This window comes from Excalfactoria chinensis, chromosome 6 (assembly GCF_039878825.1).
Source record: "Excalfactoria chinensis isolate bCotChi1 chromosome 6, bCotChi1.hap2, whole genome shotgun sequence".
Taxonomy (NCBI): domain Eukaryota; kingdom Metazoa; phylum Chordata; class Aves; order Galliformes; family Phasianidae; genus Excalfactoria; species Excalfactoria chinensis.
Genome location: NC_092830.1, coordinates 22,582,325 through 22,605,500, shown reverse-complemented (window position 1 = coordinate 22,605,500; position 23,176 = coordinate 22,582,325). Strand labels below are relative to the sequence as shown.

Below are 23,176 nucleotides of genomic sequence, written 5' to 3'. Positions count from 1 at the left end.
TTTTCTCCTTTCACTCTATTTGAAAGTGAGGGATAATATTAATTAAATGCCATCAAAATATTCTCTAACCTGCTGTTTCTGCCTCTTTGCCCTACTTAGAAGTAACTTCTAAAAGAAGCACAGTCCTAAAAGAGACTAAAGCATCTGTTACTTAACAAACTTTTCTTTTCCCCCCCACAAAAAAAAAAAAAAAGAGGGAAAAGTTTTCTGTATTGCCAAAAACAAACAAACGCACCACCCACATGTAATCCTTGCTATGTACTGACCACAGGTAACCAAAAGTAGATAGAAACAAGTCTGCATGTCTCATTGTTCTGCTTGAATTTGGACACCTTTCACACACTAGACAGTAAGTCAGAGACATTCTGCTTAGCTCTTACCACTGAATTTATGGAGAAAAAGGGTGTTCAGAAGAAACAGGAGAGATATGTAGGAAAAGAAGAATGTTGTTATAAGATTCAGTGATACACTAATCCTTAAAGTACACCTGGCACTTACTGAGTATTTTTCTTTTCCTATAATGACTTTATCTTCTTCATATTTCAGCACTGTTTCTTCTCCTGACTCACGGTCTTCCTTCATCTCAACATCATCATCTTCCATTACATCTTCTAGGGTTCGGTCCCATAGAAAACCAGTGCTTCTCTTTGGGATGGTCATTTTAGAGCAACAAGGCATTGATGACTCACTTGCTGATTCCTGGCCAAATGACTCATCACGAGGAGGTACAGATGCATCTACAACAACAACCTACTCAGGAAATAAAAGACAAATCCATCAGTATTCTTCTGACCTTGACTAGAACTTTCAAGAGGGACCTGCTGCGCTTTCCTCTCCTGAGCTTACTGCTCCTATGGCCTACACTTTGTTTGGTCACTACTTAAGCCAGTTTTCAAGAAAGTACAAGGGAGTTACTGCAGACTCCAGTTCTACTTTTAACCTCAACAGTTTCACTAGGCAAACAACACACAAGAACTGCCACTTCACACAGCCACAAATTTCTGCTTTTTTTATGTTTTGAGTTTCCCGTTGCATTCAATGCAACTTATCATTATCTTTTCAGTTCTTTGTCTTGCACAGCCACTTCACCCTCATAGGCTGCTCCCTCTACTTTCACACTTAACCTCCTTTAGATAAGGCCACAATCCAAGAGCACACATCCATCAATCGTGCTTTAAACACGAACTCCCAACACTTCAAAGTCTTCCATCAAGACCGTAGCACTGATCTGACAGCTTGCTTAACTTCTTTAGTGTTATATCATGGCACTCACTCCTACCCATTCCGCTTAACCCCCACTTTCCCACTGAAGCCTCTGATGTCCATAACACAGCTTTTCAAACTCCTTGCTGCTCCATTTCTTTTGTCAACACTTGAACTGAACAGTATTCAAAATTACAACAGCAGCAGCATATGGGGTAGCTGGATTTGCTTTCCTACATGGGATCATATTTTGAGAAGAGAAAAAAATTAAGTAAACAGCATAAAATCTCCTCCAGATGTAACAAGTCGCTTCTTGTTAGGCTGAATACTTTTTAGGAATAAGATTCTCAGAAGATGCTTCTGCCCTCACACCCCAAAGAAACACAAAGACCCCAGTAGAGATTTTTAGAAAACTCTGTAGGAAAATTAAGCTCAACTAAAACACTAAATATAAAAAAAATCTGACTGCTGTATGGAGACAAACACTCAGATTCATATTATACAAATAGATTCATATTCTTAGAAGCAACAGAATTTCTTCTTTAAATGCAAATCGTAAGTGCTGATCAACAAAATAGACTACAGCATACTCACTTTTTGTGCAATAGCTGAGAATCTTAGCACACTGAATGTTTCATCATAGGATGAAGCACACTGGCTGATGTTTACTAACATGTGTATCTTCCCTTTTCCACTGAAGAATCCCTGAAGAAAGTGCGTTAACTTACTTTCACGAAACGGTATGTGCTGCTGCACCCTGTGAAGACAAAAACCACAACAAATCCCATTACCAGAAGTTAACAACTTCCTTTCAATGTGAGAGCTATCCAAGTGGAAGACAACACATTAATAACTGCAGTAGTCTTTAAATCATTTTGAGTTGTGGGCTGTTTTGAATTTTTACTTTTTGCTAGTTTGCAGAAAGGTTGTATGGTTGTTCCAGCTACTGTGCAGCCATTATCTTCTTAGACAACCCACGAGAACATTTAAAACAAAAACTACATTCAACATCCAGCCTAAGACAGGTCACACAGCCTCACGTTAGCTTAAATTCTCTCTCACCTTTTTCTTTTCCTTACTACATTTGGCAAACTGACCTATCTACTTCTAAGAAAACAGTACCCAACAACATCAGAGATAACCTCTCTCTCAGTATCTTGCCTCTGGGAAAGGACAATAGTAAATACTTCGGAAATAAAGAAGCATATACTTATCACAGCATCTCTAGTGTTTCCTAAACCAAGGTTAGGCCACAGAATCGAACAGCTGGTGATGTACAGAAAATAAGGAGAGAACCCCTAAAGCATGACTAAACACAGTGTTCTCTGGTGAGGTTACCCGCTGGACTGTTCACAGCTACTGAATTCTGCAAAGAGAGCTAAAAGCCTCACATAGCTACAGTCCTGTCACAACACACGTGACCCATCAGTAGCTTTAGTGCAGGTGTGGTAAATGAGTTTTTATTTTTAAGAAAGTTACTATCAAAGTCATCACTACATTTCCCCTGTACTGTTAAAATTTCAAGTGACCAGGACCAGCAAATAAAACAGTTCTGAATAAATCGAAGCTCTTTAAGCAGCTGCTAATTTTAAGGCATCCTTCTTCCCTAGAAAGGACAGACAGTTAAGAGACTAATCCGGTAGCAAGGCCTATTTCATCTTCTTTTAAGCATGACAGAATTTGAATAGGCTACCAGGCACAGTGTTATGAAACAAGTGAATTTGTTAAGGCACACGATGGCATTCCACGAACACAGAGCTTGCTTAATCTTTGGGACAGAAAGACACCTTCAAATGAGAATCAGCAGAGAATTCTGCAATTATATCCAGATGTGACTGTAAATAAATACTACATTTGTTTAAAATACAGAAAGCTCTGCCTCCATTCATTTAGAGCACAACCTCAGGCAGAAGTAGCAAGCAGGCTTTTCTTCTCTCTGAATTTGGTTAGCTAGATCAGAAAGAATGATGAAGTTGCATTAAGATTTGGGGGGAAAAAAAAAATTAAAAAAAAAAATCTGACCATGTTTCTTGGCTAGGACAAAGCACAGCAATATCCCTGAGGAAAACTGTTACAGCAGAACTAAATGATAAATGCAATTAACTAACAAAGGAGGAAAAGGTCTAACATTTCACACATTTAAAGCGAAAATAGTGAAAAGAAATTTTATAATCTTATAATCTATCCCAGGATTTATTTGAGAAGACAAGGCCAGAAAAAAGAAAAAAAACAAAACTAACAAACAAAAAAAACCAATGCAAATTTGTTTAAGTCTATGATAACACATTCAAAAATATAGAACTGGAATGGTTTTATTTAAAAAACACAAAGCAGGCAAGTTTATAGACCACTTTCTCAGTTCATCAAGTCCTCACACAACTACAGAAGTCTACAGATAGTTATAACTCATAACTTCATTTTGTACTCTGCATTTAAACAATAGTTAAAACATTGTACACAATATCTGATTTCTACAACTAGTTTACAGTTTGTACAAGGACTTACTTTGACTGCTGACTGATCTTGAGTGCACTAATACACTTGCTTAGAGTTAGGAGAGATGCATTGATATTTCCACTCTCTTTCAGTCTGTCACCTTCATTGCGCGTCTTGGTATTCCTTTCTGAACCAGCAAGATCACACAGTGATAACCTGAAGGCAGATAAGGAGAATTAAGTTTTCTTGCCTTTGAATGTACACTGATTATTTATCATTTCCAACACAACCACTCCTCCTAGAGGAGGAATTTCTTGAATCCATTCATGCTTTTTAATGTTGCTTTCCTAGTGAAGTTGCACACTACTTCCTACCAACACAGATTCCATTTTTCTGCCATTTTCCTCCTTCTGAGGATTTACATTAGTTCAGAAGTTGAGTGAGAAGGATAAAGGAACACTGTGTAACAGTGGGCACAAGATATAGAACAGCACTGCAACTTGATAGTTTAGTACTGCATGATGACAGGAAATTGGGAACCACCACTCATACAGGAGGCTATATCAGGGAAACTAGTGTCCATAGCCTAATATCAATACAACAACACTGAAAATAACTGACAATTCCATCCTAAAAGAAGGGAACTCTGCTCTGAACTTACTCATTGACTCGTGTCACTCGTGGCTTTTCAAGGTCTTCAATTTTTAGAACCTTAATTGTAAATACACTGTGGCTAAAAGGGGAAATGAAGCAAGATCAATAGCCAGAAATACACACATTTTCTAAAATCTGTAACATCTATTCAAAATGCTGCTGGATCTATTCCAGATTCAATTAACAATAATTCTACTAGATGCATTAATGTCTTTAAAGAGACATTCTTTCTTGGTTTATTTTGCTTTTCTTCCCCCTCACAAACCATCAATACTTAAATGGAAGAAGGCTTAGTTATTTTGTTGAGAGTTTTTGATAAAGCACTTAGCTTTGGTACACACTTATCTGCTTGAAGGACTAATCCTTCTAGTTTAAAGCACTAGAATCACATACTGTCACAGGATATCACATGGAACACTAGATACCAAGCCTTTTTAAAGCCTCCTCCCCAACAAAAGCCATAGACAATATTTTCATTCATTCCTCTTCCCCACACTATGTTACTCCCAATGTGAGACAGTTTCCTACCTTCGGCTGGAGCAAGCATTTAGCTTTGTGCTTGCAACACTCCGGTGTTTCTGTCCCAGTTTAAAAAGTCTGAAAGCTTCTTTCGAATCAGAAACATGAACCCACTGCAGACCTTTCAGAAGAAGGAAAAGTGATTTTTGCAAGCTTCGTTAGCAAAAGGGGAAGTGAACAAGAAATAAGGTATACATACAAAGAACATTTAGATAAGACAATAAAATACTTCATAAATTCTGCCTCAAACATACAACAAGCTGATGGCAGATAAGACTAAGATTCTCCCTCCCACGGAAAAGGGCAAGGTATAGTGTAGCACAACAGTTTATCCTACCAAAGAATGCTCTATCTAAATTAAGCAAACAGCCTTAGTATTGAAGGAACAAGAGGTAAGTTCTTAAACTACAGAAGCCCAAAGTTCGTATTCATTGGTGAGGAAGTCAATCTGAGAAGTTTTTTGTGTTAGCTTGTAGTTTTTATTGGGGATGGGTTCTCTGGATACCTTTCACGATCATCTACTTCACTGGAAGTACTGAAAAGTTCAGAGAAAAATATTGTCTGCATTATAATGACTGTATGGCTCTCATTTTCAAGGATGATGAAGACAGTGGAGTGTTCGCACAGGCTTTATGTGCAAAGTGCAGGAATAAGGAGAATACTGTTGAAGATGCAGATACATACATACAGCTTGTTGCCTTTGCATTCAAGTAGACATTTCTAGAGCTACTTTGAACACATTTAAGAGTTTTCTATCTCGGAAGAAACATAAACAACACTATTCCATGACAAGCTTGGCAGTTTGCAAAGCATTCTAGTTACCTTTTACATAAGAATATCCCTTGACATCTTGAGCAAGGCGAAGTGTCCTTCTTTTTCTGTCATTTGATAAAGGAGCCAGTAGATCATAAAAACATTCATTGTAAATCTCAAAAAATGAAACCCAAACAGAGAACTTCACTAAATTATCTATAGATAATCTGCTAGATTGGTCTGATCCTTCTGAGAGATTTTCTACACCTGCAAAGTAGAAAATATTACAAGTCAATGTAGAGACAGTAAAACTAGTTGCATTTAAAAATAAGTCACAGTTAAACTTACAGCTGCCTTGTTAATTAAAGAAAACTTTTCCCGGAACATAAACACAGAGAACCCCCACCTCTCATACACACGCCAAGTATCTGGAAGTCAATACAATTGCCCTACACGTTTACAAAGGCACACCTGCTATAAAGCTTGCTTTTACACTTCCAAAACCTAATCTAACATCTATGGTTGGGTTAGAAATATTTGGAACTCTTCAGAGTCTTTACAATATAGAGAGCTGAACTAGTAAGGACACTTTGTTCTGACTTTTTAGGGAAACTAAGTATTTAGTTAGTTCTTAAATGCCCTAAAAGCCTGTCAGAACACCACTAGGGTATTATCACAAGCTATACTCTCTTTTCTTTCTTTTACTTTCGCCTCATAAAACCAGGTTATGCTAGATGTCCCAGTAGTCTCCTAGCCATTTTATTCCTTCTGTTTTCTGCCCAGATGTCCCGCCCATTATTCCATTCTGTTACAAATAAAAGCTAAATAATCCTTTTATTATCAGCATTAGCCAAAAGTCAGTCGTTGACCTTACAGAAGCTACTGTTTAATATAAAACATACCCTGAGAATCAGTTGGGGCTTTGTTGTTAGTGCTGTTGCGATGTTCTACCTACAAAAGAAAACAGAGACTTTAGGATTTATTGTTGATGTACAGCACCAATACACCACTGGTTGCTTTTATTTATTTATTTTTTTAAAGCAGCTGTATTGCTCTACCAGAAAACAATACAGCATAGTTCCAAGGTGCCAACACAAAAATCCTGGCTACACATTTTGACTGGTTCAGTGCACACATACACTCCTGCTTTGAATCTTGTTTTCACCTTACTACTCATTTCTGACCATTCTTTTACTATAAGATCTGATGCATTTCAGCTTCCTGATTCAGAAAAAGTACAAATAGGGAGAGAATCCCCAACAGGAAAAGGAGTTATTTAATAGGATGATTTTCAATAGCCCATTTATAATCTGCCTATTACCCTTCACAAATCTTCAACTCCTGAAATATTTTTCTTATTGGCATTTTCTTAATTCAGGACTTCCAGGCACCTATATCGCGTGATCACATCTTAACTCTCTAGTAGCAGGATGAGATCAGCATATAGCTGTCCACTGCATTTGCTTTCCACATCCTCACTAAACCTAGAACAGTTTTACACATCTTTGGTTCACGTACACGTAGAAGACAGGTGTTGCTTTCCCCCTGAAATGCTTAAAGATCATTGGAGACAGACTTCATACTCGGCTGTGCTCTTGAAATAACTCAGAAGGAATTTCACTGCCACCTGCCTTTCACACTGTGAAGTCCACACTTAACAAACTCATCAGTAAGATCAAGTTGACATACTCCACAACTAAAATACCCCCGTGTGGTGTAGCACACCACTAATAAGGTGCTTCATTCTTCTTCGGCAGGAACAGAAAGACAAATAGACAACTGTGTGTAAATACAGAACCCTCTTTCTTTACAGAATGGACAGGATAACACTGAGCTATCACAAGATGCGTGCATTCATCATGTCTTTATAAAGTAGTTTCCTACCTCTTTTGTCAGACGAAGCAACGAATTTTTAAGAGCAGTTTCTTCTCTCACTTCCTCATTAGTCAGTTTTATGTAATCTCTCCACCGAGCAGGCTTCAGATCCATTTTTGTGTATAGCCTTCCTCCAATAGTTTTAAACAATGTATCCATCGTCCTTGGCAAAATACCAACATCATCTTCTGTCCCTGTAAGCAATGCACAAAAGAAGGGCCCGGTTACTATTGTAAGCAACATATAAACATAAATGAAGACAAAGATAACTGATTCTAATCTCAAGGCATACACAAAGAATTTAGAGGCCAGTTACAGTCTGAAGCAATGTTTGCAGCGTTACTAGAGTGTTCCCTGAAAAATACTGGCTTTAAGCAACAGCTCACATCCCATTCCTTAGACACTACAGGGCATCACTTTGAAACAGCCAGAATATTCTGCATAAGCTTAGCCTTAAGAAGAAAAAACAACCCACAGCAAACTCCCACATTTAACAGACTTGCAGATTTTCAGCTGTTTACTAGTCTTCCTCCCCTCTCTGAAACAACCCTGAAATACAACCAGAGTGATGTCTCTGCTACAACATTCCATTCGTCCCCACAAACCCTATTTATAAATATCTACAAGTCTCATAAAAACTGTTAAAGTAACTCAGCTCCTTTCCCACTGCCTTTTCTTGGAGCACGCAACTACCTCCACATCTTGCCTACTTCAAGCCTTAGTTTTTCCACTGTCATTAAATACCATGCAAGCTTAAGTGTTTGGAAAGTCAGTCATGAACACAAGAGAGGACAATAAGCAGAAGAATTTCTATAATGCTGTATGGAAGGTGCATAAAAAATAATTTTTGAAGATACTACCTTGCTGATTCTTAATATCTAAGTCATAAAAAGGTATTACTGTGGGAAAGTCTCGGCTCCACGCATATAAAACTGTTGGAAATACATAGTAACAGAACGGTAAATAACAGAAATAAGGGGCATTTGTTTCTTTGTGAACCCAATCATTTCATTTGTTATGAAAGTTTTAAACATAAAAAACAACTGCTCCCAGTCAGAAAGGATATTGATGTATTATTTCTGTACTATTAAAACTCAGGGGACACAATCTTCTATGATGCTGTTATTACTAAACTCAGAAATTTGAAAAAAAGATTGAAATTCCTTGATCAAATGTTCCAGAATGTTTAAATTCAGCTTACAATAAATCAAACAAACTCGGACGTACATTGCCTTCAAATAAAGAACAGCATTAAGGATGCATGCCTTTACAGTAGGAACAAAAACCAAAGTTATTGTAGTGCAGACTATCTTACACACTTGTCACTTTAGTAATATTTGTTATGGAAGAAGACTACTTTTCAAGGCTACTAATATTCAAAAGAAGGCAACGTACAAGGCCTGTTGAGTAACTAGGTAAGAAGTCCTAACATCTCTCTCTTCTAGAAGTAGTTCTCACTTTAAGAAATTAATTCAAGGAAAAAACATTTCTGCTTGTACCTTGGAATGTGTAAGTTTTCCCAGCATTTGTAACGCCATACGTAAAAACAAGACGATTACATCCTTCTAAGAACTCTTGCACTGGTTGCTTCACAGTACCTTCAAAGAATTCTTCTTGAGTTGCGTCAGGTCCAAACACCTGAATGGTACCAAGAAGCTGATTAATCTCTTTATTTTGTTTAAGCAATACTTAGGTACTTGTAAGGAGTCAGATACATGTTGATAATTCTAAAGACAGTTAAGAAAACCTTGTTTGCTTTATATGAAGTAACAGAAAACAAGAAGCTTTTTCCACAAATAACTTAAAAGCATTTAAAGACAATTTACTCGTGAAAAGGTGAACTTCTGTGTTGTCTGTCCTGCATGTCCTGCAGTTTTATCACTCATTCGACCCGAGGAGCTCCTAGGGGACTTTAGTATAATGCTCGTTGAGTCCTCAAGTGAAACACATCCCTATTAAAAGGAAGCACAGGTAATGCAGGCATGAAAAAAGTTTTAAAAGGTCATCTTATGGGAAAGAAAGCATATATACTTTAAGGGTTGTTCTTTTGTTTATGATTAAATAAATGCCTTACCTGCGATCCATTTGCTCTCTCCCCTGCTGTAAAGGGCTTAATACGCAGGCAAACTTGTATGTGTCCCCTAGGCTCCAAACTAGACCTCTAAAATTAAAGAGCTGGGAGTTAGAAATCTGACTAGATCCTCTGTTTGATGATTAGCACATTAAGGCAGCATTATTTTCATCATCCTATTGTAACAGACTCATTTGATAACACAGGAAGCAATAATATTTTACTGTTTTCACAAGTGCTTTGGACCCTGCTAAACTTCTTTGTCAGAGACTAGAATTTCAGAACAAGTACTACTGCAATACACTCATATACTGCACTCAGGCCAATTATAAGCAAAAGTACTCCATAATTGTGCTTCTCTGAGACAATGTTAGCTTCATCCACTAATACTGGTGCACCTCATAAGGTACCAAAGCAACACCACACATCTTGGTCTAGTCTATGCACAGTCTAAAAGCATAGTAAAGATGATTTCTGTCTCCTCTGTAAGATTCTAATGCTTCTTATCAAGAAAAGAATTAAGTTTATTTTTTAAAGTCCAATTAATTTTGATATTAAAACTTTCTTACCCGGCTCATGTCTGAGCTTGAAGAAGCTGAACGAAACTCATCAGAGAGATCTGTTTTAATATCTTCCACATTTACTGGTCCTGTTCTTTCAGGTAGCTCTATACTAGCTACATAGGATGGTCTGGAAAGTTTATCTTCGTCTGAATTTGGTTCCATTCTGCAAAATAATACAAACAAAATTATTCTTAGATCTTCCCACACATGATGTAGAGTTCCTAACCTCTGTTAGATGGGACCAAGTGATATCTGCAGTTTGCTTTGTGTGTATGTACTCTTTTTTCATCCTTTTTTCTGTTCTACTCAACTTCCATTATCTCAAACCCACAAGTTCAACCAGCTTCCTATTCTCCCCTCCATCTCACTACAGGGAGCAAACCCTGTAGTGCCTAATTGCCTGTCAGACTAAATCACACTACAACTGCCCATCAAAACAAACCCTTTTGCATGTAGCACAGCCTCGCTAGAGCCACGATGGCCGGTGGAAGTAGTCACAGATGTCATTTAATAAAAGCAATCCTGCTCTACGTATCGTTTCCCAGCATCTCATTTTGCAGTTAAGTATAATAAAAGATTATTAAAATAAAACAATGCAATGGCTTATCTCTGTAGCACCTAATAAACTGTTGGTATTATAAAGGATAACTTAATGCAGTTTACCACTAGACAGAGCTCAGAGGCGCTGCAAAGTCTAATAGGTTGCTTTGGCTGTTTAGAGGGCACTGTAGAGATCAGAAAACCTCATGCTAGAGTACAACTGTTGGTTTTTAAATTTGTCATTTAGCTGCTTCTCAGCAGTGAATCTGCTACAGAAAAGGAAAGTGTAATTGGTTTAGTGTTACAGATAGCAGACAGAACACCAAAGTAACCTCTAAGAAGTACATCTGACTAAAAATACCTGCATATTTTGTCCACACTTCATTCTTCTGCTGCTTCTTCCTGTGATACTACAGTTGGCACTTTTGCAGTTTTAATTAGTACGCAGAAATAGCTTATCAGGGTATCACTCAAATGTCATGTCAAAAAAGACTCTAGCCCTTAGGTGCTGCCTGGCTTGCTACAGCTTAGACAGGGATTCAGCTGTCTTCCAATACTACACTCTCTCGTCTAGGCTACAGCAGGGCACGTAAGGTGTCTGTAAGTGCTAATGAGGAATAGAAAACGTTGTTAAAACTTCAGCAGTTTAAACGACTGATGGGACCAAACGATCAAAGCCCCTTTGCTCGCTGACAGCACCGCCTCTCACGCAGTTATATTTTTGATCTAACCAGAAAAAATCGGGGTGTATCAACACACAGCTCAGCCTTCCCACCTGACCTACAAAACGCAGATACAGAGTTGGACAAGGCTCGACAAACAACGCTGAAAGTTACACAGAAGGTCAGAGACGGGGTGTTCTCTTCCCTTCAGCCTACAGCTTTCAAGCACGGCAAGCGGATGTTCAAAATAAAAGAAGCTCGGCTTGAAATATCAGCCGAGCTTCAGCAAACGCTGCCCTACAGGACAGAAACGCCGCGCTGAAAGCCCTGCAGGTCGCTAGGCAACCAAAACTGCCGACGCCAACAAAGGAACCATACGTCACGCAACCGCCGCCTTACGTACTTTGAGTAATGGCTGCTTGCAAAGCGGCATTTATCGGGATTTTGCTCTCACGCTGTAATTTCTCTCTTGAGAAGAAGAAGGTAAACGTCGTGCCGCACGCAGACTGGAACCGCAGTCCTACTTGTGAAAGTTGCGCTCAGATCGGGAACGCTGCAAACAGGAGATAACGACAGCGCTGCGGACGCCTCGGATGTCCCGAGGTGAAGATCTTACAGATACCGTCGCGGAAGGACCGCTTTCCTCTTGGCCTGTCCGCGCCCGCTGAGCCTCGATGGGCAGGGGCGGCCCTTAACCCCATGCCCCAGGGCGACTCGTCACCCGCCATCAGGACCTTTGTATGACAGGGAGATAAAGAGACCGCAGCACCCCGCCGCCAAGGCCGCCTCTGCCTTTCGCTTCAACCCCTCATCCCGCGGAGACGTCCCGCGCCCACACCGCGCTGCCCGACCGCGCCCGCAAAGCCCGTGCGGAGCGCCCCCCTGCGCCGCCCACCTGCGCACACCACCGCTACCGTCCAAAGAGCACGCTCCCTAACTCCCGCCGATTCATTTCAAATCCAGCCAATGGCAGCGCGCGGCGCCGCGACGCATTCTGGGGTCGAGCAGGGATTGGCTGTCGGCGTAGACGTGGCCGTGCCGAAGGTTCCGACGGGAGCTGTAGTCCTATGAGCGCTGCGGTGGCTGTGGAGGGCTCCTCGTGGCCGCCGCCCGACTCCAGGATGGCTCCGCTGCGCAGGTGCTGGCGGAGATGTCTTTGTCGTACCCGCGCGGAGCTCCGGGGGGCAGTGCGATCCCTGCTGCTTGGAACAGCGCCTGGGCCCCTTCGCTTCCCCTCCCCGTGCATCCCCAGGCCTGGCAGGAGGATGTCTGTAAGTCCGCGCTCGTTGGCACTCGCGTGGTTCTGCTGCTGCTGCTGCTCCCACGAGTCGGAAGGGCCCGTAGTCTCGCTGCGGTGCGCCGGTGTGGCGGGCAGGTGGGCAGATCGCTGCCTGCAGGGAGCCCGCGGGTCGAGGCTCTTCGCTTGGCGAACTGCCGGCCTCGTGTCGGGCTTGACTCTTCCTCAGCGCGGGCACAACGCTGATGCAGCTGCGGGTAATGCTGTCTGTGCTCGGAACCTCCCCCGGTTGGAAATTAGTGTTTGGGATTACTTTATTTGACTTTGTTTTCGAAGCAGGGAATGTCAGTTGTACCAATCAGATTATCGTGTTCCGGAATGGCAGGGTACGGCAATGTGTGCGTTTTGTTAACAAAAATTGCCATAAGCTTCTCTTTAGACCCAGTCAGAAACCCTTTGAACTTTAATGAGAAGCGTCTGTCTGTTTTACATTGAAATAAAAGGAGAAGTATCTTGGAATCAGTAGTTAACTATCAAACACAAAGGTTTGTTTTTCATCTGAAGAAAAGAATGCTGCATAGTGAAGGCAGTTCAGTACAGAATCATCCTACACAGATCCTGCTGCTTAAGCTAGGCTGTCTCAAATCCCCTTTCTCTTTAAACAGAAGTTATGTCATATTAGTAATAGATATGTGCTTGATTTCAGTTTGGATGCTGGCCACTTTGCAAGAGTTGATCTGTTTTAATGGTGTAAGATTATGCAACTTTGAATTGGAAATTGTTTACCAAGCAAAACCAACCAGCTTCCGTAGGCTCTGAAGTGGTTATTTTTTAAAGTTTCTTCTGTCTAAGCTAATTCCAAGCCATCTTGTTTCCTGTCAGGAGAGGACTGAGAACAATTGTAAAAGAAAGGGAAAAACTGATTTCTAAGGCAAACCTGACTGTTACTGTCTTCAAGTAGCTGAGAAGGTAAACTGGAGACCTTGGAAAATGTTGCAAGATATATTCCTAGAAAGGTTGAAGTCTTTGTATATTACAAGAACAACAACAACAATAAAAAAAATCACCCTGCTAAGGTGAGACATAATAAAGCACACAGAACAAGCAACATTTTGGTTTTGTTTGGGTACTGGATTTCTAAAGCTGTTTTTATTGTACTACACATGCTGCTTATCCTAGCATCTCGGAGACCTACCATCAACATAGGAAAAGAGCAAACTAAAACAGAATCTAACGTGTGCTCTTAGCCTCATACAAATAGTGATAAAGAAAACATTAACTTAGCACAACCCAGCCTGCTTTTGCATGATTCTATGATGGAACTCCATCTATGTATATTCACTTTATGGCTTTCAACCAATACAGGCTCCTTAAGTGGTTTGTGCAAGGATAGCCAGTTACAACAAAATTATCTGTTGCCAAATCTGTTAACTCATTACCTCTGAAATGTGGTCATTTCTTGTAAAATTGCCTATAACTTGTGGAGTGAGGTTATTGCTCCCCAGGGGGCTATGATTTTTGTAAATGACATAGTAGAACTCTTCCCCTTATCCTGGGAAACACATGTTCCCTGTATTTGGGACAGGATTCAAAAGCTGTGGACAGTCTGCTCATCTGTGCAACAGAAGATGCTCTACAAGACAGTTTGTGTTAGTTGGCTTTACTTTGTTATCAGAAGTAATTAGAGACACAGATGGCACTGATGGGACTTAGCCCAGCACACTGAGCACATCGAACAGAAGCAAACTAAGGCAGGCTTCACCATCTCTGTAGTCAAATCACCTTCACCAGGAAAATTAACAAAGCCACCTCTGTGTCCCCTCAGTGCCTGGATCTGCTCCATCCAGAGCTTTCTGGTCCAGCTTCAGGGAAGGTCTTCTTGCAGGGCTAGTCTTGAGCTCATTGGCGCAAAAGTGTCCTTGCAGAAAATGGTGTATTTATTGAGTTATCTCCATGGTAGTTGCTGCATGATCCCCTTTCCCTGTCATTTGCATGGCTGTGGAGGTATTTCTCACTGCCATTAATGTGACTCCATATAGAAGTTCCCTCAGTGTAGTCAGTGGCCTTCAGGTGACATTGTGTCTAATGTACAAGCAGCTCATTCTTTGAACTCATGATTTTGTAGATTGTTCGTTTTCTTATTTTCCTATAGTGCTATAGGTATGTTCTGCTTTACCATATCTTCTTTTTGGCTGGAAAGCTGCACAGAGGAAAAGGATCTGGGGTATTAGTTGACTGATGGTTGGATATGAGCAGGCAGCATGCCCAGGAGGCCAAGAAGGCCACTGGCATTCTGGCTTATATCAGAAATAGTGCAGCCAGCAGAAGCAGAGAGGTGATCAACCCCATGTACTTGGCACCAGTAAGGCCTCGTGTCAAGTGTTGTGTTCAGTTTTGTGTCCCTCACTACAAGAAAGACAGTAAGACCCTGGAGCATGTCAGAGAAGGGCAGCAAACCTGTGGAGGGTTTGGAACATGGGTCTTATGGGGAGTGGCTGAGGGAACTGGGATTGCTCAGTCCGGAGAAGAGGATGCTTGGGGAAGACCTTATCACTCTACAGCTGTCTGAAAGGAGGTGCTAGTGAGGTGGGGGTCGGCCTCTTCTCTCATGTAAATAGTGATAGGACAAGAGGTAATGGCCTTAAGTTGTGCCAGGAGAAGTTTGAGTTGGATATAGGAAAAACATTTCTTCTCAGAAAGAGTGACAATGTAGTGGCACAGGCTACCCAGGGGAGTGGTGGGGTCATCATCCTTGGAGGTGTTCAAGAAATGTGGGGATGTGGCACTGAGGAATATGGTTAGTGGGTGTCATGGGAGCAGGTTGATGACTGGACTACATCGTCTTAGAGGTCTTTCCCAACTTTGATGATTCTTTGATTCTAAGCAACAAACTGCTTCCTTGAGTTTGCAGTTCCTAGCTTTGTCCGTATTGCTTTGCTGTGACTGACTTTTGATTCTTTACCTATTTCCTGCTCATTTCTTACAACATCTCAATTTGTTTTCTTATAAGAGGTGGTCTCATGTTACCAGAGATCTTGCAACTAGCTTTAAAAGCACAAACTTAAGAGAAAAATGCCCTGTGTTCTTCAGTGTCATTTTGTGTTTGGGCATGCATGTGCCCAAGCTTCCCCTGCATCAGTGAAGCACTGAAGCAGCAACTTGCAGCCTAGCAAGGCCAAGCAGGCTAATTCCTGCAGATCACTCATGCAGTGTGCCCTCTGGCAGTCACTGGGTTAGACAATGCATCCAGCCATGAAGATAACTGTTCATAAATTTTTTGAAGGTTTATATGAACACCAGTTTGTGAAAAAACATAGTATTACCCCTTCTGAAGGAACTGAAGTGGGAGAAGGTTTGAAATATATTTATTCAGATGTATTTTGTTCAGCTTGCATGACTCAAGATTTAGATTGTCTTTGGAAAGAGGCAGTTGAGACAGAAAGCCTCTCATTATTCCTTCTGTCCCTTTTTGCTATTACTCAGACCTCTGATGAACTAAAGAGAACAGCTCTTTCTTTAATGAGCAGATGTAACGAAGTTCTGCTTTCTGTACTAGCTTTCCTGTTGTTCTGCCTTCTCTAGGGTCCTTCTGTAACTGGCAGCAAACACCATGAGACCACTGAGATGGCTGAGTATTTTGTTGCTTTATTACTGGAAGGAGCTGAGGCGTTTGGACATCAGTCAGCTGATCAGGCTGAACTGCACAGTACCACGTCAGCTGGTAGAATAGCAGAAGTGGCCTTTTGGGAGAAAATGGTAAGAACTTTTTTCTTGTTAATGCAAGCATTTGTCCTGTAAACATATTTGCTGTTCTATCTGACTGGTTCATAGTCATGTAGCAAATGGTTTAGTTAGTCAGCAGATTAAAATTTATATTGTGTATCTTAAAACAATTGGTTAACATACAAAGCATTTTGTGCAAGTGTATTTATGTCTTCCTAATTCCAAGTCTGAGACTAGGCCTTTTGCCATACAAGATGCTAATTATTTTCCTTGAAGACTGTGTATTACCTCATAAGCTCATCCAGGTGGAGGAGAGGGAATTAATTCCAGATCCTGTTAGTGAAAAGTTGTTTCTCTCCATGTGTTACTGATTCTTTTTCAATCATCCATAGAGCACTATAAATACCAACTTAGGCAAATGTAATTTAATGGTAAAACTTGAGGACTGGCTTTCCTAAAATGAAATATGTGTTTGAATTTTATTTCAGTTCCAGGCTTCTTATGGAAATGTTTTGTGGTGCAAGAAACTTGAATTTTAATCCTTAGAATGGCTTTTTTTTTTTGAGATTACTGGTCCTTACATAGTGTTACACAAACTTTCTATAAGTGGTGGTCTCATGGTCCCACAGCTCTCAGAACTGCCCCAAAAAGTGTTTCCAATAGAAGTCATTATGCTGATTCTAACATTCTTAACCTTTGCTCTGTCACTTTACTAGAAACTTAATAAGCTTCATATATTGGAGCACAAAGTCAGTATGAATCCAGAGTAGCACAAAGTGAAAGATGTGAAACTGGCTGAGATACCAAAATATATCTTGATATAAATATTTGTGATTGGTTCCATGTAGAAGCTGTAAGTCTGGCTGCTGCAGCGTCTCAAGGATATAAGGTGCCTCAAAAAGGTGTGATTCAAGGGCAAGAAGCTTACTGCTCATGTGAGATAGGCAAAATACAAGGACCAGGATACAGTGTAGCTATTACAGTATTTCTGTGTAGTATTACTCATCTTTCTGGCTCTGACACTCAGGACATAGTTACTTTTATACTTGGCAGCATCAGCTGTGTGTCCTGACCTCAGGAGCCATTGCTGTTCTGACATTACGTACTGTTCCTCAGAATGTCGTCAGGCTTAGGGCAGTCTGTGCTTCTCCTTGAACTCATGTGAGCACACAAGTGGAGTAGGGCAGTTGCACCAGTGACCTTCAGATGATCAGTTTTGGCTTCCAGGGGCGTCAGTGAGGCACTCAGAATTGCTTCAGGCACACGTGAAATTCTTGTTCTGAAGGTGCAGTTATACTTTGTAATACAGCTAAACAACATAACCACAACCTGAATTTCCCACTGAAGTTTCCCTCTTGCATCTTAGTTTAGATATAAAAATTAAATGTTTGGTGTTAAATAATGCTGTTATCCTAAAGTACTATAAATGTTCATTCCTTGCTTTTTTATAAATCAGATTTCTTATCTAATGACTTATCCTTAGAGTACTTGAAAGTAATGGCTCTTTCTCGATAGAAAATGGCCCAAGGTGTTTCCTGTTTTGCTTTGAGCATTTTTTCCTCCTTTTAAAAGCTTATATTTTATAAGCATCTCAGGATGGACGGTGCTCATCCTATAGGAAAAACAGAAAGTGGGGATTTTTAATAGATAGAAAACATCTGTGCTGCATAGTCAAACTTCTGAAGAGAGTGTGTTTGTGTCATGCAGTCAGACTACAGTGCTCCTTGCAGTGCTGGTGAGTCACATTTGTCTTCACCAAAAGCCAACCAACAGATTAAAGGAGATAAAAAGTAGCGAAGTTTCAATTGCTTCTCAAAACAAAATGTAGTGCTGGTTGTTTAAATACATTCTTATGCCATTACTTTTGCCAGATTGGCAAACCAGTCTGTATGGGACAAACAGATGCTGGAGCAGCAGGCAAAAATGCTGATGAGACAAAACAGCAAGGCTGATTCTCTTCTGTTAGGCCCCCATAGGGGGACTAAATTGCTTTTTCAAATGGCATTCTTGTCAGTTCTTGAATGGGGAGTCAAATATTCCTGGAGCTGGCTGGAGTGCAGCCTGCTATTACCTTTCAGTATATCTGGAACTGCTCAGCTAGAGAATTTCCAACTGCAGTTATGCTCTTCATTTGATGCCGTCCTACCTCAAGTTGGCAAAAAATCTTCCAGCCAAGGATACATAAAGTGTCGAAACAAATCAGACCTCCTTACTCAGAGTTTGGTTACAGCTAACTGAAAGGTTTTCTCTGAAATGGTGAGTTTTATCAAGCACTGACTGATCTGACCCTCAGTAGTTAAAATATAAACCCCATTTTGCAAAAACAGAGATACAAATACCTAGATTCCATCATCAGTAATTCCCTTCTGTGTTTCTGATTTTGTTTCAAATGATTATAGGATCTACCTGCAGTTCCAGTGGGATGCTTTTGTACAGTGTTGCTTAGGTACCCTCATGCCACTATATATACATGCCAATGAGAATACAAAAAACTTGTTTCTCTATGCAAATTTTATATATAAATATAAAATATAAATATATATATAAAGTATATAAAATATAATATTAAATTTGCATATATATATATATATTTAAAGCACCTTAAGATCTTCCTATGTGGATGTTGTTTTATTAAATTAAGTTACACGATTTACTTAAATAGTCTGTTTCCGAAGCAGCATTTTGGCATTGTAAAAAGAACAAAAAAAACGCACCAATTTACAGGTGAGAAGGAATACTGTTATTTTAAGGGTAATGTTAGTATAAAGTTAGTGAATAAATTTCAGACTGGATGACTTATGCTCTCAGAAGATCAGTTATCCAAGACAAGTGACTCAAAAATAGATTCTGTAGTGTTGTTATCGTTTTAATGAGTTGGCTATTGCTGTTACAAGTAACCCTACAAATGATGCTCGAGGATATTCTGTACAGGCCAAAATTACTTACCTGATGTTTTGTTTTTAGTTTTAGGTGGATGGTATAGCTGGTGACTGGGTGTGTATAGCATCCCTTAACATGGCCATTACAGATCTCAGCAGTGAACTTTGGTAAGCAAAAATGGATATGGTATGTATTTCATTGCATCTGGGATCTATGAATGAAGCCTTGTCACAGGAGCATTCCTATAAATCAACTTTTCACCCCAGAATTCGTAGTAAATCGATGATTTGGGGAAACATTGGTATGGGAAAGATCCATCCCACCTGTGCTTCAGATAGAGTACCTTGGTAAAATTCCCTTTATAGAAACACTCAGTGTTGTATTGATAAGAATATAAATGCCTTAAGGAAGTTGTGCTTTACATGTTTGGTTTCAGTATAGCTTTTGAAAGGTTTTGAGAGAGAATGGAAGTCTAGCTTTTGTACAGATAAGATTATGTTTGAGCAGATAGCTTCAAATTGTTTTTTCCTGGTAATTCATGGTATTCTAAATTGGTAATTTGGAATAATTGTGCTTTCCACCTGTAGACCTCTCTGTAAGGCTATGCTTCCTGGGTATTAACTGATTGCATATGTTCTTGATAGGCTATAACCATTTAAAATATTTGCTAGGTTCTACTTATGGAAGCTTTGAACTATATCTTAATTTCAGTAAATTTGCTTATTATCAGTTAGCTTAGCCTCCAGGTAGTTATAGAATTTGTAGTGGTGTTCTGGTAATATCATGATTCTGAACATGTGGTAGTGAAGTTGCTACTAACTTTGTGTTCTGTCAGTCATAAAATGGGTAAGGATGACAGCACAACTTTGTACTTCCGTTCCTCTTCAAAAGTATGTTCTTTGTTATACAGCCCAGATCCACTTTATTCAAGTCTCCATACTGTAGTTACTGTTGTGAATGTTTCCAGAGTATGCTACTTAGATATCTCTGCCTTTATCAGAGGAGAAGATGTGAGAAGGGACTACTGAAGCACAAATGAAAGACAAGGAGTACACAGCTTTGCTGAAGTTCCTCATCAAGTGTTTAGTGAAAAGCAGTTATGAAAGGCTGGTAATCTTAAATGTGAATCTCTTTCTCTTCTCCCCTCAATCCTTTTCTTTTGTTTTTGCTTTTTCCCTTTGGCTACAGTTCGTAAAGTGTTATCACGATACTGGTCTGATTGGGCAAAACCACTGCTGATGCCTACCTATGATTGGAAGAGAACACAGACTTTGGAATGCTGACCTCATATTAGGCAAGTCTGTTGCTCACTTTTCCACCCCTGCTCAACTCCTGTGTTCCTGTCCTTTGTATCATTAAACTCATCAGAATTCAGTGTTATTGGATGCATGGGATCCAGTCTCACTTGGTTGCACATACAATTTTTCCTAAAGAATTTGGATGTTACGCCCTGTGGTAGGCATTCATTATGCAAAGAAAGCATGGAACACAATTTCATTCTGACAATTCTGAATGATTTTTAGTTGAAGTAATAAAAAGGAAGGTCTGGCAAGTTTGATGATAATGTTTCTTAGTTATGATTCCTAAGCTGTGAGCAGATAATATTGGAGGTTACTGCATATGAATATGCATTTTCATTCATAAGTAAACTGTACAAGAGAATGTCTTAAGAGCAACACATGGAGGGGTAGATTCCATTATTTTGCTTTTGTTCAGTTGTAAATGTACTGGGCAACAGATCAAGTAACTATTGACGTAGAAAATAACAGATTATGTCAAACAAGGACTTGAAACAGTGTTTTGAGGTCAGTAACCTGTGTGCTTAGAACTTTGATCGCAGTGGTAGCAACCAAATGACATAATTTTGGTGGAGATACAGGCAAATATAAATAGGTAGCTTTTCGCTCTATGTTACAAGCAGAACAACAAAATGGAGTGAAAATGTGTATTTCTAGTAAGCTTAAGGAGCTTCAACTAATGATGCTAATAGTGATGAATTAATTTGCTCAAGCTGGAAGGAAGGGGCTTTTTATGTTGTTTGTTTCTATTTAAAAAACAAACAACACCAGACAAAAAAACTCAGTGGATTCTGTTTTCAACAAGCAGCATGAAAGAGGAGTCTTCCCAGGGCCTTGCCATATCAAGTGGAAGACAACATGTTTTGTCTGATGAAATGTAAGTCTAACTGCTAATCAATTGGTGCAAAGCGTTGCTAGATTAATAGCCAAAAAGCTGTGAATAGTATTTCTGCTAGATTAATAGCCAGCTTGCTGAGAATACAATTTCTGGGGAACTGAAGCAGTTTGTTGGTTCTGTGATTGGCTGAGATAAACGGGAATTCTTTTTAAGAAAATTAAGATATTTATTTCTGATGTTTTTCCAAATCTTCCCAGTTATTATTTCAGTACTGACCTTGTTAAAAGCAAATGGGTTAAAAGTCTGACTGGAAGGCTACTATTAATTTTCACTGTTGAGACAGCATGGGAATTTTCATTTTGATTTTTTGTTAAGCTGATCCAAGAAATTGTTTTAGTCTAGAAGTGAGTTCTGTCTTTTCTCTCACTTCTTGTTTGTGGTTGCTGCTGTTGCCTCTTTAAATGGGAGGTGAAAATAGTGGTTACTTGGTTTATGAAATGTCTGAAGATCTGCAGGTACAAAGCACTATATAATTGCAAGGGGCTTAAATTCAGAGCTGTATCATGTCACCTTCCTTTTTCCTTATCTCAGTCCATGCTGTGACATGAATAAATCTGCTTGTAATCAAATTTAAACTTGGTGAAGAGGGGTAGAAGATTTGGTGTTAATTTTTTTTAACCACAGGCTGTCTAAGTCACTGAAACTAGAACTCCAGCCTGATTTCTCCCCGCAGGAAAGAGGTACTGTTTAAGTTTTTTTATTTTTATTTTATTTTTATGAAGTGTTAATGAAGTGTTAATTGATTAAGTCGTCTTTGCTAATCCTGTGAAAAACAGGCATGATGTGTCAATTCGTTGCTGTTAGTGTTTGTATCAAAATGTGGGATTTAATCCCCTCTAAACCTGAATTTGCCAGTTTATGTGTTCTGGGAGGATTTAAGGTCTGAAAACTGGCATAATAAGGACAGAAATCAGGCAGCTTTTCTTCTCTCAGGACTTCAGGTCAGAAGTATCTATTTCACTTTACATTAGACTTGTTTTATGCCTGTGTATGGGCACCAGGTTATGTCATTTGGGGGAATTCCCTTCCTTGCAACTGTTGACCACTGATACCTTGTAATCACTGCAGCAGTATTTTCCTCATACCTTTGTTTGGTGGGGTAGCTGTACATTCATTCTGGCTTGTGTAATATCCCGCTTCTCCCTCCTCCTTCCTCGTAAGGGATAATGGAATGAAAATTCACATCTCTTCTGATATTTTAAGTAAGTTTTATAAATGGAGACAAGATAAAACAAATAATCGCTTCCTTCTACTTTTACAGCAATCAGACAAAAAGTACTGGATATCCCAGTCCCATCAGTTCTGTTTTCAGTCAGTATACAGAGATTTTGGAAAGGAAAAAAAAAAAAAAAAAAAAAAAAACCAAAACACCAAAGCAACAACAACAAAAAACCAACCAAGCAAACAAACAAAAAAACCTTCTCTCCTGCTGTATGAGAGAGGAAAAATGCTTTTGTTTTCTCCTCCCATCTCTGGATTGGCTGGCACCAAAACTAACTCTGTGGCTTCTTTATCTGACTTCTGTGTTAACATTAGGGACAGAAGCAGTGAATTTGGTTAACAGTGTTGGTAAGGTTAAGGAGTCTGATTTACCATTTGTGGGTCAAAAAGGATGATAATGTATGAGTGTCAGAACTAGATGGTCTTTGGGGTCCCTTCCAGTCCAAGCCATTCTATGATTGTAGGATATTAAAAATTCTTTTGTGGCCTATGATTCTTGGCACATCTGTCTCTGACTTTTTCAGACTAATCTTTGATTCAGAGAATGTGTTTAGATGACCCATATGGTCTCTTTGAGTCTTATTTTCATTCGACCAATGTACAGTTATGTTTTATTACAAGAAAATAAATGTTTTGGTAACAC

General features: G+C 39.6%; 2 protein-coding genes across 2 annotated transcripts in view; one reads left to right on the top strand and one right to left on the bottom strand.

Moving 5' to 3' along the window:
- Positions 1-12,274, bottom strand: part of LOC140253869 (kinesin-like protein KIF20B) — a 31,090-nt gene extending 18,816 nt beyond the window's left edge. The window contains exons 1-14 of the mRNA XM_072339912.1: positions 12,172-12,274; positions 11,680-11,829; positions 10,081-10,237; positions 9,515-9,601; positions 9,267-9,392; positions 8,940-9,078; positions 7,450-7,634; positions 6,468-6,516; positions 5,635-5,832; positions 4,822-4,933; positions 4,301-4,372; positions 3,709-3,855; positions 1,798-1,960; positions 499-750 (exon numbers count right to left, since the gene is read on the bottom strand). Coding sequence (XP_072196013.1) covers positions 499-750; positions 1,798-1,960; positions 3,709-3,855; positions 4,301-4,372; positions 4,822-4,933; positions 5,635-5,832; positions 6,468-6,516; positions 7,450-7,634; positions 8,940-9,078; positions 9,267-9,392; positions 9,515-9,601; positions 10,081-10,236 — 1,686 coding nt within the window. The 5' untranslated portion in view covers position 10,237; positions 11,680-11,829; positions 12,172-12,274. The remainder of the gene's footprint in view (positions 1-498; positions 751-1,797; positions 1,961-3,708; positions 3,856-4,300; positions 4,373-4,821; positions 4,934-5,634; positions 5,833-6,467; positions 6,517-7,449; positions 7,635-8,939; positions 9,079-9,266; positions 9,393-9,514; positions 9,602-10,080; positions 10,238-11,679; positions 11,830-12,171) is intronic.
- Positions 10,552-23,176, top strand: LOC140254069 (uncharacterized). Its single transcript, XM_072340268.1, has 6 exons — positions 10,552-10,605; positions 10,862-10,941; positions 12,034-12,547; positions 16,096-16,269; positions 19,201-19,283; positions 20,305-23,176. Exons 1-5 carry the CDS (start codon positions 10,552-10,554, stop codon positions 19,204-19,206), a joined length of 828 nt encoding a protein of 275 aa, XP_072196369.1. The 3' UTR covers positions 19,207-19,283; positions 20,305-23,176.